The sequence below is a fragment of the Scleropages formosus genome, chromosome 2, assembly GCF_900964775.1.
Source record: "Scleropages formosus chromosome 2, fSclFor1.1, whole genome shotgun sequence".
Classification (NCBI taxonomy): domain Eukaryota; kingdom Metazoa; phylum Chordata; class Actinopteri; order Osteoglossiformes; family Osteoglossidae; genus Scleropages; species Scleropages formosus.
The window spans coordinates 32694960-32721249 of record NC_041807.1 but is presented as its reverse complement, the minus strand read 5'-3'; the positions used below and the strand labels follow the sequence as shown (position 1 = coordinate 32721249).

Below are 26290 nucleotides of genomic sequence, written 5' to 3'. Positions count from 1 at the left end.
ACGCATGTCCCTTTCCTACGGAGGATAAGAATCCCTCCTTATTAGGAACAAATTTTAAAAGTGTCTCTTATAATGAGGTGGAAACAAGGTCAAAATGGAGTGACTACAACCTCAGGCCCGAATGCAAAATCTCTACCGGCAGATGCTGCAGAGAGAAGAGATTTGTCCTTCCTGAACTCAGAGAGGTGGGTGTAGCGCAAGAACCAAGAGAGGAAATGTGACATCCTGTGAGTCTCCAGTTTAAAACGGACCAGTTACTACACTACACTTCTCCTGACTCTCTTTTAATAAGACGCGCTCGTGGACCGGTCTCAAGAAACCCCCGCGAAGTGCCATAGTGGTAACCTCTCCTTCTAAAATGAAGGATATATGTCAGCACGCTTACTTTTGAGTAAAACAAAACGAAGCAGAAGAAAAAACTAATTTTTCAGGCGCGCCGCAAACGCGAACATGTCCGCACACCTCGTCTGTCATCAGTATACCTGTGGAAGAGGAACTGTCGCCCGCTCAAGTAATATCCTGCTGTATTTGCGCTCATTTCTCTCTTTCTCTTGATTTCTCCTCCTCCCAGTAACCGTCTCTCGCTCTAATTGATGAGTTATGCAACGCGCCGCTGCTGAGAGATTAGGGTTAATAAAGACGTGCCTTTTTAATCTTGGCAGCGTTCAAAACAAATTCTATTTTTTTTGCGCTTTAAAAGCATGACCTTTCCGAGGATGGGGTATTTTTAGGCCCCTACAAATTGGCAGTCTCCCACTCCTTATTTTTATTTATTATCCCCCCGTGTCTATTTTCTTATCACAGGGTCATTTCAAATATGAGCGCTCAGTCGAGCCCATTTGGAGTTAATCTAACATAGCGGGGGGGGGCTCCTGGGCTTGGAAATAAGAGCGACAGAGCGGCCCTGCGCGGCGAACGGTGCCGACGCTGACGAACGTGCGTGTCGGGTACGCGCACCGTATCCCCCGCCGCGCACAATACATAGAGTCTAAATTCAGATTTTGAGGTGAGAGTCACACAGTGGCTCTGATTTGTTTCTGATGTATTCAAGGCAAAAAACTATCTTCTCAAGAAAAGTGCGGTACGCGAACAGCGCTATGTGAAACTCGTCACAGTTCCGTTTCTGAACGTTTCCACACAAGCAGCCCTTACAAGCGTGCCACGAGGCAGCTGGGTCTAATGGACACGTCTTCTTAACTCACTCTCGTAAATAGGGCCGGCAAGCGGCGTAGCGGCTGCCACGTCATTGCCGCGTAACTGCGGAACCTGGGTCTGAACCCCACCTCCTGCTGTAGAACCCCTGGTCAAAGTACACATGCAAAATTGATGTAGTAAAAGTTGCCCAGCTGTATACGTTGTATTTTGTTTTGGAGATGAGCATCAACTAATAATAATAATAATAATAAAATGTATCCTTTCTGACGGGACATCAAAGCCAGGACTCTGGGACATCCCTGGGGGTCGAACACACAGACTAGGGCCTTTAGTGCATCGCTCCACTTAGACAAACACCTGTGCCCCTGAGCAGGCGTACTGTGGACATACTGATCCTCCGCTCAGCCCTCACGTGGCTCTGCTCCTCTTTCAAGTGCCCTGCATGCTTTCGGACCACCCCAGAGACCCGACTTCCATCTTCTCTTCCAGCTGCCAACCTGAATCAAAAATTATATGGTTTTTGTAGAGTGGCAGAAATGTGAATCACTTTGTCATTTTACAAATGACAATTGTAACACATACATAGGTGTGGGTGTACATTTTCATAATTTGCATATAACTCCGGAACAGACGCATTTCAATTTCATTGAAAAACATGAAGCGCCCTTCCTTGACAAATGCAAAACTGTCCAGGAAGTCAGTGGTGCTCGTGAAAGGGTGAACAACTACAGTCACAAATCATCAACTGTTATTCCAAACACTGGCCTCTTCTAATAACAGAGCAACCAGAAAAAGAACTATTCATTCATTGTATTTACAGTTTTCGTTCTGACAAAAGAAAACAGGGAAGAAGGGTTTTTTTATTAAAAATGCAATCCACGCATCCAATGCATGATCCCCTCGCAACCAATAACGCTGGTTATGTATTCTTACACAGAGAGAAAATGTCTTTGACTGCAGCCTGTGTTTCTTCAGGAAAACTTCAGCTGACAACCGATATTAACGAAGTATCAGATGCTACAACTCCATATTCATCAGCGGTTGTTAAATAAATTGATTAATACAGGCTGATAAAGGCATTGTTTAATGTCCCCAATTGGATCATTCCTGTACTTTCAGTACTAGAGTTGGCAGCTGGTAGCGGAGTGGTTAATGCTGCTGCCTTTGGATCTAAAGGGTACACGTTCAACTCCTACCTCCAGCCGTAGTACCGTTGAGCAACATACTTCCTCTAAATTGCTCCAGCAAAATTACTCAGCTGTATAAATAAGTAAATAACTGTAAGTAGCTTAACAACATAAATTGCTGTGGAGAAGTGTGTCAAATAACTACACGGTGCTGTGTGGGGATACTTGAGCAGCCGGTCCGTTCAACGGCAATGCACCCCTACCGAAGAGTACGGTACGGAGGGGTCCTTTTTCAGCGGGAGGTCCGAGTGCGGCCGTGCATTGCATCAGATAAAGGCATCCGGGGTGCGTGCAAACGAAGTACGATGTTCCGTCTCACTGAAAGCATGTTTCCTCTTTTGCACCATGTGCTCCTTTTGCACCGAACACTTTCAGTGTCCCAGCGGAAGGGGCTCCTTTTTGTTCTCGAAGCACTAATTTCAAAACCAGTCACACTCGTACACGATTTAGTCACTGCAATAACGTCTCGTACTCTGAGTAATCCAGTGACACCTGCCACCATTAAAACCGATGGCCACAGATGTTCGGTGGCACACTCCCGAGTATGCAAAGACACTAAGAAGTTTGTCCTGGAGCAGGGCTTCTAAACCTGGGGGTCCGTGGAAAGGCTTTCCTGGGCGGGGTGCTCAGCTTCCATCAGATTCTTAACGGGGTCCGTGGCCTAGAAAAGGTTCCGAACCTCCGATCTAATGTGGAACCTGTCGAACCCAACCGTCCTTCAACCTCATCATCAGTCCCAGTCCAGAAGGAAACTGACCCACACTTATAGGTTCATTCCTCTGCATTCCACCTTTGCTCTCGTTCCCTTGCTGGACAGATGTCGCAGTGATTTGTAGAATCATGGAAAACTGCAACTGCCGATTTGCTTGAACACCAAGGCCTACTGTGTTTACACACAAAACGCCTACTTGCGTCAAAGCTTGGAACACATATAGGGGGATGACATCGTGGCTGGCTTGTTCACAATAAGCGGGTGGCTACACTAGCAGGTTAACCTAGACCGGGCTTGGGTACGATGTGGGAAATGGAGAGTTAGAAGCTATTTCCTTGGTCAGATCTCATTGTTCTGGTCTCTGTTGCCGTGAGGTAACGTCTCATCCCTGCGCTTCCGCTCCCATGAGGAGCCATGAGGTCACACTGTTTACACAAAGTGCACTGGTGTGGATAATCGGTCTCACGGGTGCGGGCAAACAGCACGTGGACAGGTAAACAGTGAGCCTGACATAAATCCGCACGGGAAACTCACCGCTGCCACTTATTACGAGGGGGTGGAGATGCCTGCAGCATCATCGACAACTTTAAAACGACCAACGGCGCCAACCTCCTCACACAGGATGATACCCCTGTCTTTACGATACACTGCAAGCAAGCCAAAATTGACTGAAAGAAAGAGAGAGCAGAAGAAAAGAAAGAAAGGAACTGAACCTCTTAAAGACACAGTACATACAGCCTTCCCCATCCAAAAAAAAAAAAAAAACCAAAATAATAAAGCACTAAATAGACCAGGACACGCCGAGCTACTGGAAAAAACATGAGTGGGAAAACATTTGATGACTGTCATACTGCACGGTGTTTATGGCTGCCAGGCGGCCCACCGCAAGTGTCTCACAATGTAAACAGAGACCGAGACGATCTGCTATAATCCTATTACGGCTCCCGCGATCCCGTGAGTGGATTTGCCGGAGCTGTTTTTTGGCTTTCTGCTAGAGTCGGAAAGGCAATACTTATGATTTACTCATTTGACCAGAAAACAAAATAAAATAATGATTTCAAGACTGGGAAGAACAGTGATATGCACAGCTAGACATCAGCGTACAGCGGAGAGCAGACTGGGTGTATTTTTCAACTACCTGCTTCCGCATAAAATATTACTATTTACCCATGAAACAGAACGAAATGGATCACATCTGAGTGCCTTCATTCTTCATCCCTGTGGTTAAGGAGCTGCTGCAGAGCTCTTGTCCGTTAAACGATACTTTAAATCGATGCTTGGTAAAACAGAGTTTCTTCTGAATCTCCATCCATAAAACACACAGTGCAGAAGAAATGCATTATAGCCTTCAACAATATTTAGAAGGAATGGTCATGAGCTGCTTAAGAACCATTACATCATATCATACTTAAAAAACTGCTGAATGATCTTAACTCATTGCAGATTTTTGCCCTCGCGTATTGCCTGTATCAACTTCAAGTCTGTCTACGGCAAACAAGAGCAACAAAGCATGTACACCCTCATACCTGCACGACCCGATCGCTCCATACATCACAGCAAGAGCGCTGCGCTCCTCCACCAATGTCCTCTTAGTGGTCCCACACACAGAGGGGCCAAAATCAAAAGGTTGAAGGTTCTTGGTTTTGGCCCCAGCGTGATAGAATGAACTCCCTCTGTCTTTCAGAACTGCTGAATTCCTCTCAGTATTCAAGAAGGGTGTAAAAGCACATCTTTTCCAAACCCACTCCTCTGCTGAACTCCTCACAGCTCCCCATACTTGCATCACATCCTCGGTCATGGACTCGTTCGCATTTCCTATCAGACTCAGTTGTACAGGTAGCCATTGGTGTGATATAGGATTAGCAAATGGATAAATAAAGCGTGCGTGATAGTCATGTGCCTTTTCTAAAGCTGTTTACCTACTGTTGAATGCACTTTTGTTTACTCTGAATTGCTTAGAGTTTGGAGGTGTTTGCTTCTGAGGTTTTCAAACACGCCGGACCGACGCAGATCCCCGAACGGTGTCAGTATGGCCGAGCGGGCTGTTTATTCAAATCGGCTGCGCCGCGCAACACGCTGAAATCGGTACCTGCGATCGGAACAAACTGACAGCGGTGCCTGTCGCGATGGAGGACGGACCACCCCCGGTGACCAGGGTGTGCGGTTTGAGAGCAGGTCTGAACCAAGAGAGGAAACACAACGTACCACTTCCTGTCAGCCCACGGCGTAGACTCAGCCTAGCGTCACACGTTTCCAGCTTCTCATTCTGCTAACAGTACCTTACGTAAGAGCAAAAAGCTTCAAATGAAATGGTTAATCAACGGCTCATTTCAGCTTTTCTCGTGGCTTTAATCTACAACTGAGAGGGCCTCGTAAGAATAAAAAAAAGTCACGGCAGGATGTGCGGTTCCACGCAAATAGTCTTTTTTCGCAAACTTGAGTCAGCCGCGCATTTTTGAAGGGGGAAGTTTTACAGTAGGAACCGGGGGAAACTACACGGGCAATTGAATATACGAGGATCTCCGAAATGTACAGGAGATCAACCGACGGCCGTTTCGTGGGTGGCGGACAGGTATTACCGTAGTCAAACCATTTCTTTGCACCGTGAGACACAAAATTGAGCCATATAAAGAACAGAGCTAGAAGAACATGGGTTCGGCGCTAGACAGGACATGTGCCGAGAAGGTGTCCTGATAACGGCTCTACCCTTACAGCCGCATACAAACTGGGGTATACAACAGAGTAACAGCAGACGCGTGCCCACACAGTCAGGCACCTGACTAAAAACAAAACATTTGTCTCTTTATAACCTGTACTACAAGCAGAACGGATTGCCCAGGTAATCCGGGTAAACGTTTTCCCTATAAGGAAATCTCTATCCGCGTACATTTGTTGAGTTCGGCAGCCGAAAGACAAAAACTCACCGTCCAAAAGCGAGAGGTGTGACGATCAGCGGTAATCGGTTTGTGTTTGCGCCGCGCTCTTCTCGCCCTGCGTATTTCTCCTCACATCCCTCCATCCACTGCTAGACGGAGGCAGGCTGAAAGGCGGCGTGCATGTCAGGCTGGCGTAAAGGACCGCGCGCGTTCTTTAAAGGCGTAGCTGAAGCCGCCGAGCGGACACCCTCGCTAACACACCGCGCCGAGATGAAGGAGTGACAGCGTCTGAGGGAGAGAGAGAGGAGGAAAGGAGGAGAAGAGAGAGCAAAAGCACAGGCCGGGCGAAGGGGAAGTGTTGAAACCATGCAGATGTTGTAACAGACACGGGGTATGTGCGAAACTTCCATGAGTCAGCGCCCTCCCGTCTTGCCCTCCGAGACTCCGCGCCGCGTCCGTGCACGCGGACTTGGGGCTGCGAAGGAAAGGAGCGCTTCTGGTGCGTTCGCAGGGAGCCGCGCCGCTGTCCCGCCAGACACCTGTTGGGGGTCGGGCCGGCGTTTCGGCACATCCCCAAGGGAGAGCGTGTTCCTGCAGCCGACCTCGGGAGCCACCGCGTGTAGGCCAGCGCCGTGGTGCTTACGAGGGATGCCGCCCCACTTTGCGGTAGTGTTTGAAACAGATTCAAACCAGCCCTGTGCCCCGCAGTGCCTTCTAGCGAAGGAACTCTTAGTGTGAGGTCACCGAGCGAGGACTCAGCCGCCCGGGTGGGTGGTCAGAACAGGGACACTCTGTGACACTGAGTCCCGTCTCTTGAACTACCTGTGGGACAGGTGACCAAACCAGCTACCTGCCGAGAAACACAGACCACAAGTCCACGGTTCACCTGCAAGCTGTCAAAACTGACTTCTTTTACACCTCATTGCATTTACATTTAGTTATTCCCTTTGCTGCAGTGGGTTGGACTGCAGTCCTGCTGTCCGGTGGGTCTGGGGTTCAAGTCCCGCTTGGGGTGCCTTGCAACGGACTGGCGTCCCATCCTGGGTGTGTCCCCTCCTCCTCCGGCCTTACGCCCTGTGTTGCCGGGTAGGCTCCAGTTCCCCGCGACCCCATATGGGACAGGCGATGCAGAGGGGGTGCAGTGGTGCAGCAGGTTGGACCACAGTCCTGCTCTCCGGTGGGTCTGGAGTTCGAGTCCCACTTGGGGTGCCTTGCGACGGACTGGCGTCCCGTCCTGGGTGTGTCCCCTCCCCCTCCGGCCTTACGCCCTGTGTTGCTGGGTAGGCTCCGGTTCCCCGTGACCCCATATGGGACAAGCGGTTCTGAAAATGTGTGTGTGTATTCCCTTTGCAGATGCTTTTCTCCAGAAAAGCAGTAATTATCATCACCTAAAATTTAACTGACACCTTTTATCCAAGGTGATTATGCTATATAGACTCTACTGGACTACCTACAATCATTTACCTAGCACAGTAAGGTAACGCACTCATTCGGTCACAATAAGCACAATTAAGGGTCACCAATTCATCTAAAACATGTCTATGGGAGGAAACCAGAGCGCTCAGAGGAAACCCATACAAACAAGGGGAGGACACGCAAACCACACACCGAGTGAGTCGGATCCACATCCTAAGATGTGTCAGGCACCAGCGCTAGCCGCTCTGCCATTGTCACCTCACTTCAGCTAAATGTAATTACTTCTTTGTTAGAGATACTTAAATTAGCTATGCAATATCAAATTATGTCAATTCCATACATTTATTTTCTATAAACAGCAAAACTACCTAAATGATTTCTGGTTAAATTTGGTTAAATTATTGTTAATGACTTTTTGCTTTTGTGACTGTCACGTAGATGTTGGAACCAACTTCTGCAGACAAAAACACAGCATATATATTCCAAATCTTAACAGCAAAAGGTGCTTCATCCAAACTAATTCTTGCCACCAGGTCCCTGGACATAATCTCTCATTCTCTTCAGGTGCTGTGATGCCTTACGATCCAATGCAAGCAAATGTAAACCCATCTCGATATTTACATTTATTTAGCAGACACTTTTCTCCAAAGCAACTACCAATGAACACTATGTAGTGTTATGAGCCCACACACCTTACTCACCAAGGCGATTTACACTGCTAGATACACTACTTACACTGGGTCACTCATCCATACATCAGTGGAACACACTCTCTCTGTCACTCACACACTATGGGTGAACCTGAACAGCATGTCTTTGGATTGTGGGAGGAAACCAGAGCACCCAGAGGAAACCCACACAGATGCAGGGAGAACATGCAAACTCCACACAGACTGAGTGGGGATCGAACCCACGTCCTTTCGCACCACTCAGGAGCTATGAGACAGCAGCGCTACTCACTGTGGCACAGTGCTGCCTGATGCGAGAAGTGCAGCGAGGACACTCGGAGAAGGCCGGAAATCATACCGCACGTACATACAGGATCCATTCTGCAGAACTTCACCATCATGCTGTACAAACAAGTGTTTCATTATAACAATTAATGTCATAATTTTACAGTTACTTATTTGGCTGATGCTTTTGTTCAGAGCTACTTACCACATTAAGGCATCTATAATTATTTACTCACTTATACAGTTGCACAAATTTTTAGTGGAGCAATTTTAGACTAAGCACCTTGCTCAAGGGTACCCCAGCACTAAAGGGATTTGAACCTGCAACTTTCACGCTGAAAGGCAGCAGCTCTAACCACTTATGTAACCTATTTCTCTCTCTAGTACCTCTGCCAACTTAATATTAACTTAAAAAGTCAGTACAAAAAAGTGAGATAACAATTTCCATATGATTCCAAAGTACAGACACCCCTCTACTTACGTAAATTTGACTTACGTAAATCTGAATTTGTGGTACGTACAAAATTCCAGCACACGCATTATTTACAGACAGGGCTTTTATCTTACGCAAAACATCAGAAATACGTTAAGCGCAAGTGAGCATAGCCAGACAAGGCAGAAAGCCACATCTTCTAGTTCCTGCATGTTCTGAGCCATGAACACATCTCCTCTTGTTAGTGTAGTGCTTTTTTTGCATATTTTTTTAGCTTTTTTATTATTCACAATGCCTGGTACTAAACATGCACTTGAAAGAAAATGAGAACCGTCTTGCAAGCGTACAGCAATCGATTTGGAGATGAAGTTGAAAATAATAAGGAAGTATGAAGGTGGACAAAGATTATCGTCTATAGCAAGGGAACGAGGTTTACCCGTATCGACTGAATACGACAGTGAAGGATATGTCTTATTACAGTATTTAATATGGTTGACATTTTCTATACAATTATATTGTGTCTTTTTTTAATACCCGTGTTTGCAACAAATGCCTCGGCCAGCCTATGATGAATGGTGGGGGGGGAGGGGTAATCTGACATATGTAACTTTTGACTTACGTAAAGGGTTGAAGAAGAGTCTCTGTGTATGTCGAAGTGTGTCTGTATGTAAAATAACAAAGTACACACACACACACAGAGTCTGAAACGACTTATCCCAAGTGGGGTCACGGCAAACCGGAGCCTAACTTGGCAACACAGGGCGCAAGGCTATGGGATGGGGGGGGCACGCATAGCAGGATGCCAGTCTGCTGCAAGGCACCCCAAGCAGGACTCAAACCCCAGACCTGCCAGAGAGCGGGACCCGGCCAGGTCCGCTGCGCCACCATGCCCCCCATAACAAAGTATGTAAATAAAAAAATGCACCACAACATTCCTTTGTAATAGATGTTCAACACGTAAAAACACAACACACGTTTGCTGAAAGAAGATCTTAGAGGGCAGAAATGGTTGCTGTGTGTCCCAGGCAGCGTGGACCTCTCTCCCACATCCTGTGCGGAAGGGGGAGGTGTGCAGCTTCACTGTGTGCTGTCCCAGGTTACAGTTCTGGAGTCGGGACCCTAAAACAGTCCCCATCAGGATGCAGGAAGAAATGCTGTCTTTTGTTCCAATGCTCCAGAAAACTGTTCACTTTAAAAGGGATTTAAAAATCCGAGTCACTGCTGGCAACCAACAGTCAAAGTAGTACTGCATTGATGGAATATTTCTATTCAATGTTTTTCTTATTTTAATGATAAAGGCCTCTACTGCTCAAGTTTGACACTGATTAAGTGAAGAATTCAAATCGGTTTTAGAAGTCATGGGAATCGTGGGAATCAGACTCAGTGGGAATTTTTCCTCCCTTTGTGGCAGTAAACTAACTTCCCATAAAGAGCAGCCCGATTCTCCTGCCTCGTACCCTCGTACACTTTTATTCGTGCTGTAATTTGTGACATAATTACTCATGAACCTCAAGACATTCTTAGCATCACTGCCTCTGCTGCCTCCCATGGTTCCAACTTATATCTCTGGGAATATCCTCTTAACCAATGTATGTAATAATAAACGAATGAACAAACTAATTTATCGGGGGCTTTTTTCTGTAGTGAGTTACACTGTTCAAGTCCTTATAATTATTTACCCATTTATACAACTGGGTAATTTTACTGTAGCAATTTACAGAAAACACTTCACTTGAAGATACTACAGCTGGAGGTGAGGACTGTATCTGCAACCTTTGGTTCCAAAAGCAGCAGCACTAACCGCTACACTAGGAGCCACACCTATATAATCAAACAAATAAATACAATAAGTTCCTTTTGCAACCACAACAAAATGCATAAAACAGTATCTTTGTATTACTGCTAGATCTGAGATCAAGAGATGATTTAAGATGAAAATGTGCTTTAACGCAACACAGACATTCAGTCCTTTACATATACTTTTGACAATATTTAAACAGATAAATGCAGTGCAACACCGGAGTAGGGATGCGTATTAAATGTGCGTGGGTGATACGGAAGGTGGAAAGCGGCAAACAAACGTGACGGAAAACTGAGAGACGCTATATATGCAGGGGCGCGACGTGAAAATTTGTGAAATTGAATTTGGTTAGCGATGCCACTGCAGCAACATAGCAGAGCCTCAAAGGAAACCGAGTCCATCCCTGCCGGACGCTGGCTTTAATCTTGGATTCGGAGCTGCGGCTCAAGCCATCTCACCCGCTTGAATGATGCAGACAGGCAAAGTTCTACGCAAGTGTGTAACAGATTCATTTCCTCATAACATACCCAGGCTTAAACATTAATGGTAGCCTGGAAATCTTCACACATAAGCCATCTTTGACAGAGTGTATTTACGGTATTTTTTGCAGGGCACATGTGCTTCCGACTGTAGCCGGAACAACGGGGCAGGAGATGACAAGGTGGTAAGAATCACTGACTTGTAATTCACAAACTGAGGTTCTCAACCCCCTTCTGCTGTCGTACCCTTAAACAAGGTACTCATCCTGAACTAATACGGTAAAAATTATCTAGCTGTATGAATTACTGCCAATAGCTTGGTGTACATGCCTCACACTTCACCTCTTTGGAGAGAAACTGTTAGATAAATGAAGAAATAATGACAAATGTTAAGCACAGTTGGCCTTGAGCTTCACATTTCCAACATACTTGAAATAAATTGGTTGGCTAATGTATGGGGCACTAACATTTGAGACAGCAGGTAGTGTAGTGGTTAGAGTGGCTGACTTTAGACCCAAAGGTCACAGGTTTGAATCTCACCTCTACCTGTAGAACCCTTGAACAAGGCACTTACCTTAAAATTACTGCAGGAAAAAATGAGCCAACTGTACAAATGGCTAAATAATTGAAGGTAGATTAACATTGTAAGTCACTTTAGAGAAGTGTCAACTAAATGAATTAATGTGTACTGTTTCTGAAGTAAGTGGGTTGAACTGGGTCCTGCTCTCTGGTGGGTCTGGGGATTGGGTCCTGTTTGGGGTGCCTTGTGATGGACTGGTGTTCTGTCCTGGGTGTGTCCCCTCCCCCTCCAGCCTTATGCCCTGCGTTGCCAGGTTAGGCTCCGGCTCCCTGCGACCCTTCATGGGACAAGTGGTTCAGACTGTGTGTGTTTCTGAAGTTCAGAAGTGTCACACTCTGGGTGTCCTGAGTGCTGTGAGACTGCTGTAGCCCAGGACCCATTCCTCTGAGGTTTGAAGTGAAGGAGCAAAGCAGCTCCCAGTCCTAATGCCTGCAAACCACAGCTCTGCATTCTTATTCACAAGTGACTGGGCTGCAGAAACTTGTTCCCTTTCGCTCTTCATTTGTCTACACCAAGCTAAAAAACACACACCTTAGACAAAAAAAGACTGAAAATGTATTTTTACTATGATGCCAATATTAGAGGTGTGGTAACATACAGTGATTAAAACTAGACTGGGCGAGTTTTCTTAGCAACAGTTGTTTATCTATGGGATTTTATTACACAATGGGCATGTTTTAATTGATAATTTATATGTATATATGTATGTATGTATGTATGTATAGTGGATAAAATCAAAGAAACTACCACAGATGAGTACAGGCAACACAGGTACTGTAAAGCACTGTTGTCAGTGTGACCTCCATCAGAACACACATAAACTCAAGGTTGCAAAAAAAAAAAAAAAAACCTCTTGGACTGAAAAGCATAACAGCTTGACATATATTCTTTTATTTATAGACATCTCCAATGGTAAAAGAGGGCAACGGGAATCAATGGTGTCTAAGGTGCAACAGGTTGCCAATAATTTCCCATTTCCTTGTTTGCTAATTTGACAAACATTAAATAGCTTGGGCTTGGGGCAGCTCAAAGCGCAGTGGTAAAAGCTGCTGCCTTTCGATCTGAAGGTTGCTTGTTCCATTTTCACCTAGTGCTGTAGCACCTTTAGCAACGTCCTTACCTTAAACTGTTCCAGTAAAATTACCCAAACTGTATAAATTGTAGATATCTTAACGCTGTAAGTCACTTGGGAGAAAAGTATCTGCGTAAATGCAAGGTGTGTCACAGTGTAAAAAGGGAGGTGAATCATGGGAAAAAGAGCATAACGGCGCTGTGTCATTGCAGCATTGAAACATAACTGAAGCCTTGAAAGACCTACATACAGGGACAGCTTACCTTCAGCACAGCCCTATAAATGGTGTACTGTACATTTGTTAATATTCATATTTTTTGTCACTTTCTCCCCGATGGCTTAACATTTACTGTGCAAATTGAGATTTTTAAACTTTACGTGCTCTAGCGAGTCCACATTCTGCTCCGAAGTGCAGATGAATCACACGGCACTTTCTGCGACAAGAGGGAGCTCCCTCCTTCTCGTTTTCCTTTCCAACCCTTTGCTTGGGCCTCTCTCCAAGGTTATACGCTAAAAACACATGTGCGCGTGCACGCGCGCGCACGCACACACACACGGACAAGGGGAACCCTTGCTGATGACCAAGAAACAAAGAAAGCAGCTCATATGCCTGGAAAACAGGTGAGACTTAAACGAGACTACAGGGATGATGCGGGTGTGCCCAAGACATTCCTCGTCACAGGAAGAAGTGAGCTGCTTCCTGCTGTCTCCCTGATGGGGGGCACCTTGGGTCCGAACGGGAAGCAAAAGCAACCAGCTGAAAAGTGAGCCACAGCCATGGAGATGCAGGTTGGCACATATGTGACCCCCCAGCTGCCTAGAGCGCTGAGCAGACGGGTCAACCATAAAGGCCCACGGGAACAGCTGGAGAACACTGGCCCGGCCGTCAGAGTGCGTGCGTTCACACGAGCGGACGCAACACACAAGTACACTCAGACATTTACAGAGGAACTAACATGAGAGCGCAGCACCCAGATGCACATACACAGACAAGCATTTCTGCACCCAGATATGACACAGAGACCCATTTAACAGAAAAAGAGTAAAAACTGCAAAACTAAAATAACAAGTCAGTGCCTTTCTCTCTCACACAAACACACACTTAAAAGTTTGAACACAGTAGGCTGTGGCAGGGCAGCAGGTGGCAGCTGTTGTCTTGCAAATCAAAAGACCTTGGCTGGAATCCCTGATCCTGCTGCTGTACCCTCAATGAAGGTATTTACCCTGAACTGACAATGTAAAAATTCTAGGTCTATAACTGGGTAGATCACTGCAACTGGCATAGTAATTACAAACCTAATACTGCAAGTTTCTTTGGAGAAAATCTGAATGAATGAATGAATGAATGAATGAATAACAACAAAAGCAGCATGAACACAGTACCTTGGAAAACAACCTGCCTGGGCAATTCTCCACTTAAACTTGCCATCAACCCCCCAGACTGCCACCGGAGATAGGTAAACTATTTGTTTTCACTAACTATGAGAAAACCTGTTGTGTGTGAAAGTTGTCTGCTACTTCAATCCTTTCTTCACCTCACATTAGTGCTAAATTAAGGATGCATTTCTCTGCCATTCTGATCTGCCTTTCTCAAACACGCTCAATGTTCCATGACGCATTTCTGATTACCGACTTCAAAAATACCATTTGACAAAACAGTGCAGGGACACTGAGTTAGAGCGAAACCTGTGACCCATCCAATGACATTAAGATGCCACAAACGCCAAAGCATTTCAGCCTCCTGATAAATTCCTTTTTTCGTGCAAGCGGCCATCATAGGACCTCAGCGCTTTCAAAATAATTCTCAAATTACTCCATGCCATGTTTACATCACATAGTTTAAAAAAAAAAAAAAAAAACATTCTGACCCTAATCCTTATTAGCTGTAAAAGCTATTGAAGAACACAGATTTTTGTCTCCTAAGCATAGTTAATACGTGCCAATACATGCTTCCATTTTAACACACAGCCTTGCCTCCTTATACATGAGATGTGTGTGTTTTTGTCAATTTTCTTCAATGCCCAGTAACTCCACGTTTTGCAGGAACACTGAGGTCACAGAATAACAATAGTTTCCAAGGCCAAACAAACAAGGGAAGAAACACAGACATGAGTCAATGGCTAAGTTTCCATAGTAGGTTTAGTGAAGCCAGAGAGCACAGGGACTGGTCTGACACACTCCAGACACATCCTCTGTCTCTCAGCAGAGCAAATTTAACCCATATTTACCGAAAGGACATTTTTCCATTATGTTCCTCTAAAAGGCTCAAGATCAAGATGCGCGTTGTATGTTGCATGTGAAGCCAGGATACGCTTTGCTCCCTTAAACATTCCAGCAGGAGGTGTAGCGGTTTATGGACACAAGACTTTAATACGAAGGTTGCCGATTCAAGTCCGATGCGCCTTTACCGTAACAGCATTTAGCAAGGTAATTAACCTAAATTGTTCCTCCATCTATTTTTAAAATTGTGAGCCAAATTCGGATGAAGCGTTTAAAAATGCAGGTACAGAACTGGACATGGATCATTATAACCTTCCGTGGAAACTTGGCCATCAAGGCCAGAATTTGTGACAGACACCACAAATGTGGGAAAAGCCAAAGATAACTGTACCAGTATGTCCATCATGGCTTGACAGCTTGCAGGCGGTTAGTCTTACAGTCCTCAACGTTGTTAACAGCCTGGAAACATGCATGTCATCCCCCTCCCGGCCGCAGACCTCTCCTTTGCACGCCGGAGACAGACAGAGACAGAGAGAGAGGCTAGACTTCATTATGTAGCACAAGGCAAACCAAATGTCACTCTGAAAGCCCAAACATGTTCTCAAACACAAGACATGGCATACAAAGTTTGACATTATTAGAATGCGATACTGAACAATGTCTGAAGGCTTAAAGGATTTTTAAATGTGATTCTACTCTTTGTAACGGAAAGGTCAGAGCCCTGCTGGCACGCATTGAGAAGAGGCTGTAGCGCAGATACATGCTGAGGGGTCATCCTCAAAAATGGAACGAGCTTCAATAGCCACTGCGCACCAGGTCACTTCTGGAGCGCCTCTGGGAATATCGAGAACCCGACGAAGAGGAGGCAAGAGGAGTTACAGGAGACAGAAAGCACTGCGTCGCAAAGCTCTGCTGAATACCACATGGCAGCTGACCAGCTTAGTGCCCAGTACACACTGACCGCCAAAGTCCTGCCAGGCTGAAGATGGCATTCCTAGTAATGCTTTATGGCAAAGTGGGTGCAGCGACAATGGCACCTACCTCTTTACCGTAACGAACAATCACCTGATTCCCTTAACGTAACACCACTCCAAAAGTGCACGTAGAGTTTCACAAATAAAATTTATACGTAGACTTAAAGGCTCAACATCTATTTAAGTGTCTAAATGTGTCTTTCGGCAGCTGTCACCACAGAGCGCAAAAAACCCTCCCCACATCAGATCCTATTCCCACCCAGATGAATTCTCTCCGACTTTGATCATTCTACCTAAAATATTAATACCGTCCATGAAAACAAAATGTACCAAGTACATGTACACAGTATGAAAATGTATGTTTACTTGACAGGCTCACAACAGGACATCTTTTTCTGTTCTTTGCTGACATCAGTTTAAAAAAATTCTTTAAAACAATTATTTGTATGTTCAAGACATGCAAGTCATCCATCAAAGAACTTGTCATTTGTTCCCACTACTTTTTGTTGATGGTGTAGCATAGGTATTCTATTTATCATAACATATCTCCAGTCCAGGTTAAAGTATCGAGAAGGTAAAAAGTAGCAGGTTGTAGAAATCGCGAAAATATGTCTTGCCCGGTTATTGCAAGAGACTCTTCGTACTTTCCGCTGTTGTCTAAGCAGCTCTCCTTACCCACATTTGACTTTAATCAGACTAGCTAGTGATGCCTTCCATCTTCTCTGGCCTTGTTTTTAAAAACTGTATAGCAAACGATGTTATCGTTTAAAGGTTTACCCCATGTCATGTTGTTTACATGTTATTGTGGTGGGTTTCTAATTGAAAAGGGCCCTACTGGGCACTTTCAGAAATATTTCTAAAGATTCACTTTTCATTTTAAGAAGTTTGGCAATTTATATTAGAGCAGTTCGACAAATGGACGACAGACTTTCTGGTTTCCCCTGCCAATGTCTGACCACACCCATACTGTGGATATGGAAAGAAACACACCAGACATAGACTGAGACATTGGACACACATTAACTGAATCACCTCAACGCTACAATCTCACAATAAATCCATATTCTGATTTCCTATTACTATTATCTCAACAAAATAAAAGCAAGCTTAAAGGTGGATGTTCTCCTTCTCCTTTACAAGACTGAAGACTACAGAGGAAGAAGAATCTGAATCTGAAAAAGAGGAAACAAGCAACAAAAAAGAAGACAATAAAAAAAGAGGAAGGAGATGACGTGGGAAAAAAAATACAGAGGTTGAGAAGTAACAAAAAGTGCTGTCAGAATGCAATGATGCAGTTTTGAAAGTTTGTCATTTGGAAACCAAAATCTGAAAGCTTGCATCCTGTGGTCGCTAGAAACACAAAGCAACAGGTCACTCCACCTTGCTGATCAAGCGAGCCGTTAAAGGGTTTTACAGTGGTATTCATTCAAATTAATTGGTAAAATTTCGCTGTTTTCTTTACTTAACAAAAGCGCTCAATTGTGCAGCCATGAAGGCCCAGATATGACCTTTTGATCACTTTCGAGAGTGTTATAAAAAATAAAAAAAAAACATTCTCTAGTTAACCTCACTGCAAGCAGATGCCTAAATGGCAATCAAACAAAGGAATGTAATGAATAAAACATTTAAAAAATTTATTGATTTGTTCAAGTCCCAATTATCTGTTCACTTCAATATTTCTCATGAGTGGGATAGAATGAACTATGTCTTAACTTTGTTTACACAAGCAGCATATGCATGTATGTGTACACTTATGGTTAAAAGTGAGCCCTTTTTCCCACAAGATATTTATAAGTTATTTATAACCTAATACCTTGAGGCAGCCTGTATATGAAAAGGGTCCATTTAGCTTGACTGCAGCCCCTTCTTTAGCTTTAGGCTTTTTAAAATGTGACCTCATGCTGAATAACTTGCACTGTTCATTTACTTAAGAACAAATAAAATTAACACCAAGCTAAAAAAATATTAAGAATGTATATTTTCATTTCATTTTATGGCATTTATAGAAGGATTACCCAGTATTCCTGCATGCTTTCTCTTCTCATGCTAAAATTCTTACCATTTATTTAGCAGATGCCTTTGTCCAAGGTGACTTACTGCATTAGGTAATGAACTTTACAGTGATTTACCCATTTATCCAGCAGGACAGGTTTACTGTATCTACTGAGGGTAAGTGCTATAGGAAGAGTGGGACTTGAACCCATATTCTCATGTGCAAGGGGACAGCATAACAACTACACCACCTGCTGCCCCAAGGTAGATGATTCAGGACACATCACAGAAGCATTCACCGTTTCACCCCTCGTCAGTTTTCATATGTCACCTGTTTTAGGCGACCTGTGCCCTTCCACTCCTCCGAAAGCGCATCAGTGCTGTCCCACACGATGAGCTCTAGTACGGAAGACACTCGATCAATCAGTCGGGACAGGCCTACCGTGCTCCAAGTATTGATCAGTACAATTCACTGCATGGTCTTGTTTGGGTTCCTTTCCTACTTTTAATGTGTTACTATAATTAGTAGTATTTATTACTATTTATTTCAATGATGCTCATCTCAAAAGCGAACTGCGGTGTTAAGCTGCTGCTTAGTGATTTATACAACTGGTTAAATTTTACTGTGTCACTTTGGGGTATGAACCTTGGTCAAAGGTATGGGAGCAGCAGGTAGGATCAACCGCTACACCCCAGCCAGACCCCTTCGCTCGTCTACTTCCGCTCGCTTGATGGTCCCGCGCACGAAAAGTAAAGCACGGAGATTCTCGGTCCTGGCTCCGTTGTGGTGGAATGACCTTCCCCTCTCACTCAGAACTGCTGAAACTCCGTCTACATTCAAGAAGAGTCTGAAAACTCATCTTTTCCGGACTCACTTCGCCCAAGATCTCTCCAGCTCATGTATAGTGTGAATGTTCATGCACCATTTATTATCATGCCCAGATAAGCCTTTACACAGCCGCTACTCCTGCACTGTATGTAAAGGTTTGTGTATCTTACATAAAAAAAGAAAAATTTGTAGGAAGGTTACGAGCATACACCTATCCTGTGTGTTATGCGCCTACTCGAGCGATGAACATCGGTGCATCAAGCGGAAAGTAACAAACTAGCTTTACTTAAGAATCACGTCTGCAACTATGTCTTTCTCCTAATGTAATGGACAAATGATATTTTCTCTGAGATGTACGTTGCTTTGAAAAAAAGTGTCTCTGCTCAATGAATAAATGTAAATTTGGACACGGGTCCTTCCTGTACAAGGTGACAGCTCTAACCACTGCGCCCCCCCGTGGCCACAGCTATCATCCGCATCCGGTAAAAACACACTCCTTGAACCGTGTTCTTCTAAGCCACGGCTGCTGCTGCTGCTGCTGCTTTGCCGCCGCCGTCGTGCTTCCAAGAGAAGGCAGCGCTTCAGGACGTAAGAAAACGAGTGAAAGTGCACAAATAGCTACTCGGCAGTGAACTTCCTGCGACGGGCAGCCAGACGTTGCCACATTCGTACACCTCTTACTGTTTTCGAGTCTAAGGAACTCAAATAAAATCACATTAAAAGAGGCAAAACGGGCCAATTTCCGACGTAAAACCGCATTCTGGCGGAAAACATCCAGGGCAACCGCCGCCTTCCACTTCCCTTTAAAGGGCGCGCGGCGCTCCGGATGTCGGCACGCGCGCGGACACGTCCGAGGAGCTCCGGCCGCCACGCGACACAAGGGCCCCGCCCCCCACTCCCCCCACTCCCCCCACTCCCCCCCCCCCCTCGCCCGTCCGCCCGCCCGCTCGCTCCCCACATCCACCTCCTTTTTACTGTAGGAGCGCGCGACTCGGCAGCGCGCACACCAAATTCATTCAGCCGCTGGTCTCGCGCGGGCGTCACGAACGCGCCTTACTACACGAAAACTGAGGAGAGGCGGGGAGTACAGTGAACAGAGCCGCGAACCCCGACAAGAAAAAACGATTTTTTTTTTTTTTTTTGTAGCAAGAGCATATTATCATGCGATTTACAGTATGAGTATTTTATACTTTTTTGACACTTGTCCCGTTTTTTCATCTTCCTGTTACACACGGATACCAGAAATGAATAATATGGGCACGACTCACTCACTGTCCTATATTCTCTCTCTCACACACACACGCACACCATCCTCACACACATTTCAGGCTTTGCTTCCATTTTCAACTAATAACCTCCCCGATGAATCTGTGAGAAAGCCGGAGTGATAAAAATAACAATGTTACATAATTCAGGTATTCCACTCTTTCATAACCAAACGGACGAGAGATGACCGACATTCATATTTATCATCCGAAGCACCGCGTTCTTCTTGACGAAAAATGAGCCCGTGCACTGAACACACTGAGGGCTGTCGGCGGACACACGACACGGAGGACGGTCACGGAGCCCCTTTCCCCCTCTTCGCCTCCTCCCTCCCAGTAACCTCACACAGAGGCAAAAAAACAACAAGAGCAACAATGAGTCGCATGAACAACAACAACAACAACAACAATAATAACAATACAGTACTGAGTAACTCCTGCTGCTGGACAGACACGGACGGATCGCGCGCGCGCTTTCCCCCAGCTAGTATGTGACAGTCACAGAGCGCACGCACGGCAGCACCGGACCGGGTGCTTCGGTTCGGTTCCGTTCTTCGGTTCGCCGAGTCTGAGCGAGCCCAACACACACCGCGGTTCTCACACCACGACACTGACTGCGCCGCTCGCTGCCCCTCCAACACAGACAGAGCAAAATAACAATAACCACAATCATAACGATGCGATGGCTAAATTAAATAAATAAATATTATAATGAGGCGGCGGTGGTAGCCGCGTTGCTCACTCTGTCTGACTACTTCACTTCACGAATAAAAGCCATAATTATATCATGGACCCGAGCCTCGGCGCGCGGAACCGCCTCCGCCGGGGTCTGCCCCGGAACACCCGCGTGTCAGTGTCCGCGACCGCGTCCGAGCGGCGGGAAGCGCGCGGCCGCCGAGGACGACCTCCGCCGGAGGAATCACGGACCTCCTTCCACACGGGAAAACCCACCGGTTCCCGCACACGCGCGCGCGCGCACACACACACACACACACACACACACACACACACACAGCCCCGAACCCGTCTCCATACTCACCGTTTTTGCATTAAAATGACCTGGAGGGCGGTAGCCGTTTCGTTTTCTGTAGCACATCCGTTTCCTTTTTCTTAAAAATGTATTTTATGTATTTAAATGGTCTTTTTTCGCTCTCTCGCTACCGCTCCAGCTTCAGAATAGACACCCTCTCCGAGGCAGGCAGGAGCCGAAGTGCGCATGCGCGCCCGCGGACACTTCGACTGGGAGGGTTGGCGGAGGACTTCCTCCACCACCGCTATAATAATAATAATAATAATAATAATAATAATAATAATAATAATAAAAGGGTACTGAGAAGTCTACAGTATTCAAAAACACATCCACACAGCTAAAACTTCCCGAATGAAAATGAACAGGTTTTAATTTCCATGATTTTCTGCGATTTTTAAGAAATATAATTCTTCCAGGCTGAAGTGATGAACGCACAAATAAGTATGAGTCGTAAAAATCTATCATGTTAACGCTATGAATGCCGCCTGGAAAATCGGAATTCATGCATACAACAATGCACTGGAAAGCACTTTATATTTTACTTTCCTTTTACTTTAAATTCAGTCCAAAATGATAAGTGTACTGTAGTACCGGGCACCGAAAATCCTCTGGTCCGAAAGAACTTGCTGTTCTTATGACGACCAGCAGGGATCGCCAGACACCGGCGATAGTGATTTTATTGAATCAAAAGTATCACTAGCGAAGTATTACGTTGTTTTTTGTTGATTTATTTGTCACTAGTACCATCTAGGTATAATAATGTAGAAAGACTGAAAGCATACAATGCGTCCATACATTCAGAAATGCGGTTGACAGCTGTTATATGTCTCTGATCAAATAGAAAACAGTTTTTCCTCTCGTTTTTAATTTGTCTGGATTGTCCTTCAGAGTGGACAGGCCTGTCTTTGTGCCCCTGTGTGTGTGTGTGTGTGTGTGTGTGTGTGTGTGTGTGTGTTGAGGCCATCATGCAGTCTGGTGAATAAACACTTGGTGTCAGTCAATCCCTCCCCTTGGTTTTGGGGGAAGGAACCAAAACACTCTTGAGTTCAGCTGTCGGGGTTATTTACTTCTTCGTTTTACTTTAATAAAGCACAGATTCACTTTTGACTCTGGGAGAGCAGATGGTCCAGATCGATGCACTTGCGCTTCTTCGCTGTCATTTCAGTCGGAAGTCACTTTGTATGGCTGGGCATTTCTCTGTATTCTGGTCTTTTTCATTCATTTATCAGACACAATTCTCCAATGCAGCTTACAGTGGATACCACTTACACCATAGTACAGTACAGTGCTCACAGTCAGTCATGCATCATCTATATGGGTCAGTACAGCCATTGTCAGACCCTGAGATTTCTCCACATGGCCACTTTTGGTAGTTCTTATACAGTCTGCAGAATTATGTTACATTTATGTGATGCTTTTTCTCCAAAGTTACTCACAATGATCATCTGCCTATAGTCTTTTATCCATCTGTACAGCTGGGTAATTTTACCAGAGCAATCTGGGGTAAGTACCTTGCTCAAGGGTACTACAGCCAGAGGTGAAATCTGAACCTATGACCTTCAGGTCCAAAGGGCACAGCTCTAAGCACCACACTAGCAGGTGTCCCTTTTACACCCTTACACCAGACTTTTCAGTCCACAGCTTGTATGGCACACTGCAGTGCTGTAATAGTGGGAAACAATATTACTGCAGTGATCCTTTAATGGCAATAAGGTGGAAGGATACTGTGTGTTTCATCAGTCTTTCCATCCAACACTAGGCATGAGAAGAAAAAAAACCCAAACTCTTCATGAATGTAGCCTGGGACCCATAAGGTGAGATACATACTCATCCCTTGATGACGACATTAACTGGACTACAGGGACACAATCAAAATGTGTTGATCACCATACAGAATTTGTGCTTCCTTTTGCTGGAAGTCGGCAGGCTGGCAGACTGAGATTTTTCCCTGCAGATAGCTGTGGCAAAGTAAATAATATGAGCAAGTTAGGAGAAAATGTTTAGAATGCAGATGGAAGCAAACACAATTTCAAAAGAGAGAACAAATAAATACCCAGTTTCAAAGTGTGAAATAAGACATGCACTTGTATTCACAAAAAATTGATGGATATTTAAATTTGTCATCTCTGGTAATGCCTCTGGTTTCATTCTCTTTTTCATTCTATGGTTATGTATGCTTACGCCATTGAGAAACTCCAAGCATGTACTGTACGAGGAGGTATTTACATGCGCTTCACAACGAAAGCACAAAACCACTGTGAAGATGCAGTCAAGCCTCAAGCACGGCTACAGCAAAAGCAGAATCTCAGGAATTCCGTTGATTTTCATTAGGATTATTTCTTAAACTACACTGTTTTCAGCCTCAAAGACTCATGTTTTTGCACATCTTTGTGCAACACTGTGCTTTTCTAGCGCAACCTGCACCCCGTTATTTGCTGAAATTGAGCGTGACCGAGGGCAAAATGTAAAACAGAGGGATATAAAATGTTTTGAAAGCTACATTCAAATGTATCTTGTATGCTACCAGGATTATTAGTGAGAAAACTTTGAGTAAATAAATATCCATTGCTGACCAGGTACTAACTCAAGAGAAGCTGTTTGCAGCTTTTGGATTCTGATAGATTTCGTAGCCGACTAAGAATACTTTCTATATTTTCTTTTCTTGAAGAACACATTAAGCAAAGAAAGTCACAAAGGACAACAGGGGGGAGAAACGGTTATTTTAAATACAACGCAAGTTCAATCAAGACTGCTATTCCCAACAAATGTCGGGCCGCACATCTGAAAGCAGCCATCCATCAGCGACTCCGTTCAGGTTTGTTCTCCGATATTGTCTGATGTTTTCAGTTCCTTCGGGTCTGGAGCGGCATGAACGCTCGCAGAGTCAGTACGGACCACTGGATTGTGACGGGCTTCATTTCCCGTTCACATAATGACGAAGCGCAGAGCAAAAGCATCACAATGAAGGTTTCCCACCCCGTGCACTTGTAGGATTGTTAAGGCTTTTGCTATCATCCTCTCCTCCACACGTCGCACATCCAATTCCCAGCCTGAAAAATGAAAACTGGAAAAACTGTGTGACCCTGTGGATGGAAGAACTGGAAAATTGCCATTGGTTGGAACAACACAGTAAACAACACCATGCATGAAACTGGGCTGTCACTGTGAAGGAAACCTTGCAGTAGAGTAAGAGGTAAAATACTCTGCTAAAACAAGGTGAAAGGGCAACTGGTAACATAGTGGTTAGCGCTATTGCTTTTAGACCCAAAGGTTGCAGGTTCAAGGCTCACTTCTTGCTATAGTACCCTTGAGCAAGGTAATTACCCAACTCTATAAATGGGTAAATAATTGTAACCTCAACCGTGTAAGTTGCTTTGGAGAAAAGCATCAGCTAAATTAATGAATATAAGTGTTCTGACTTTAAACTAAAGACCCTCAGCCTTTGATACGTCTTCAGATATTGGGTTTCTGCTGCTGCCTTTCGTGACCCCATGGTCCAGAAAATATACAGTGACTACAAACAGGACATGATTCCACTTTCAGGGGGATATGCTTTCTTAACTTAATTTCTGGCCTCCAACAAAGCCTGCGAGCCCCTTATTTTCTCTTCTAGATCTTCTAATAACAGCACGAAAGGCCTGTATGAAGCAATAATTACCCTTTGTCCATCCTTGAGGGGCCATTGCAAAAGTACGTGGACGTCACCCGGCTTGCAGCGAGGGCAGCCGGTATTAAACTGTAAATAAGGGTCGGCCCCACTTCTCTAGCCCTAGACACACACACACGCAAGCCTTGTCTAATGACTTTCCAGAACTTTCTTCAGCCTCCTACAAAAAGTTTTCTATAATTGAGAAAGTTATCCCCCAGCATCCCGCCTTAAAAGGAAAGTGCAGAAAAATGACCCGAGGGAACACGGTACAGAGAGCGAGGGAGCTCTTGTTTGTCCAGACTGTCACTGGCAGTGAAGCTGCCTACTTCGACTGCCAAGTAAAGCGCCGAAGGAAAGCTTTACCCCGGACTCGGGCGAAAACCTCCGGTTCGTTCAGTCGAGGAAGAGGTGTCAAGAGGTTACAGCTGGACAATTTTGCGGCTAAAATTGACAGCAGTAGCTGAAAAGAAGCAGGTAATGATGGAAAAAAAAATGAACCTGGATACATAATGAAATAAAAACCACACAAAAAAAAAAGAAAACGAGAATGGTAGGTGGGAAAAACAACGAATCTAGCAATAAGAAGACGCAGGGGTGCTTAAGGGAAAACGGAAGGAAGCAGGCCGAGAGAAAGACAGGAGAAAATGATCCCAGGCTAATGTCTGCACAAAGATATGCGAGGAGATTCTGCAGCCTTCCGCAGGCTCATCAGTGTATCCTGGTGATTTCTGAATATCCAGCTTCTTCTCAATTTCAGAGAATAGAGCACAGAACTACCGTGTCGACACTCACAATCACGTACGTGTTTTTATGCCGCAGACAATGGACAAGGCGGACTTGCTTATCTTAGATGACTTAATGGCCTTCTACACGTAAAAATGAACAGAAGCACTAATTAAAATTTCAGACAGTAAATAATGGTGGCAATTAGATGTATTTCTGTATTCATGCTGTACAGATAAGCAGTGCAGTGTCAAACTCAGCAGTATTAAAAGTGTTCCAGGGGAAATTATGAAAGAAGAGAACTGAGGGAAAACAATATTTATCATCTACATGTATTTATTTAACAGATGCTTTTCTCGAAAGTGACTTCCAGTGAACTCTATGTAGTTTTATCAGCCCACACACCTTATTCACCGTGGTGACTTACACTGCTAGATACACTACTTACAATGGGTCACTTATCCATACATCAGTGGAACACTCTCTCTCTGTCACTGTCACTCACACACTATGGGTGAACCTGAACAGCATGTCTTTGGACTGTGGGAGGAAACCAGAGCACCCAAAGACTTACACTGCTAGATACACTACTTACACTGGGTCACTCATCCATACATTAGCGGAACACACTCTGTCACTCACACACTATGGAGGAACCTGAACAGTATGTCTTTGGAGTGTGGGAGGAAACCAGAGCACCCAGAGGACATGCAAACTTCACACAGACACGAGCGGACATCGAACCAGGTCCTTTTGCACCACCCAGGCGTTATGAGACAGCAGCGCTACTCGCTGTGCCACCATATCGTGAAAAGAATGCATATGATAATGTAAATAAAAAGTAATATAGACAGCAATGTCAAATTTTCATTCATGCCACATACTAAATTGAGTTTTAAAGTACTACAGTATGTACGGTCTGCTGAGCTAAAGAATTTTGTCCG

At 44.9% G+C, this 26290-nt stretch overlaps 1 protein-coding gene across 12 annotated transcripts in view; it reads right to left on the bottom strand.

Annotated features, from left to right (window-relative positions):
- rgs19 (regulator of G protein signaling 19) overlaps positions 1-21139 on the bottom strand; it is a 40229-nt gene extending 19090 nt beyond the window's left edge. For 2 of the 12 annotated variants that reach the window (XM_018737718.2, XM_018737719.2), the window contains exon 1: positions 20984-21139. In XM_018737718.2, the coding sequence (XP_018593234.2) occupies positions 20984-21040 (57 nt within the window). In that variant the 5' untranslated portion in view covers positions 21041-21139. Of the gene's footprint in view, positions 1-4580; positions 5787-5978; positions 6901-15275; positions 17035-20686; positions 20884-20983 lie in introns of those variants that run through there. The other 10 variants (XM_018737714.2, XM_018737715.2, XM_018737716.2 and 7 more) reach the window with 9 other exon arrangements.
- Between the last annotated feature and the right edge of the window lie 5151 nt (positions 21140-26290).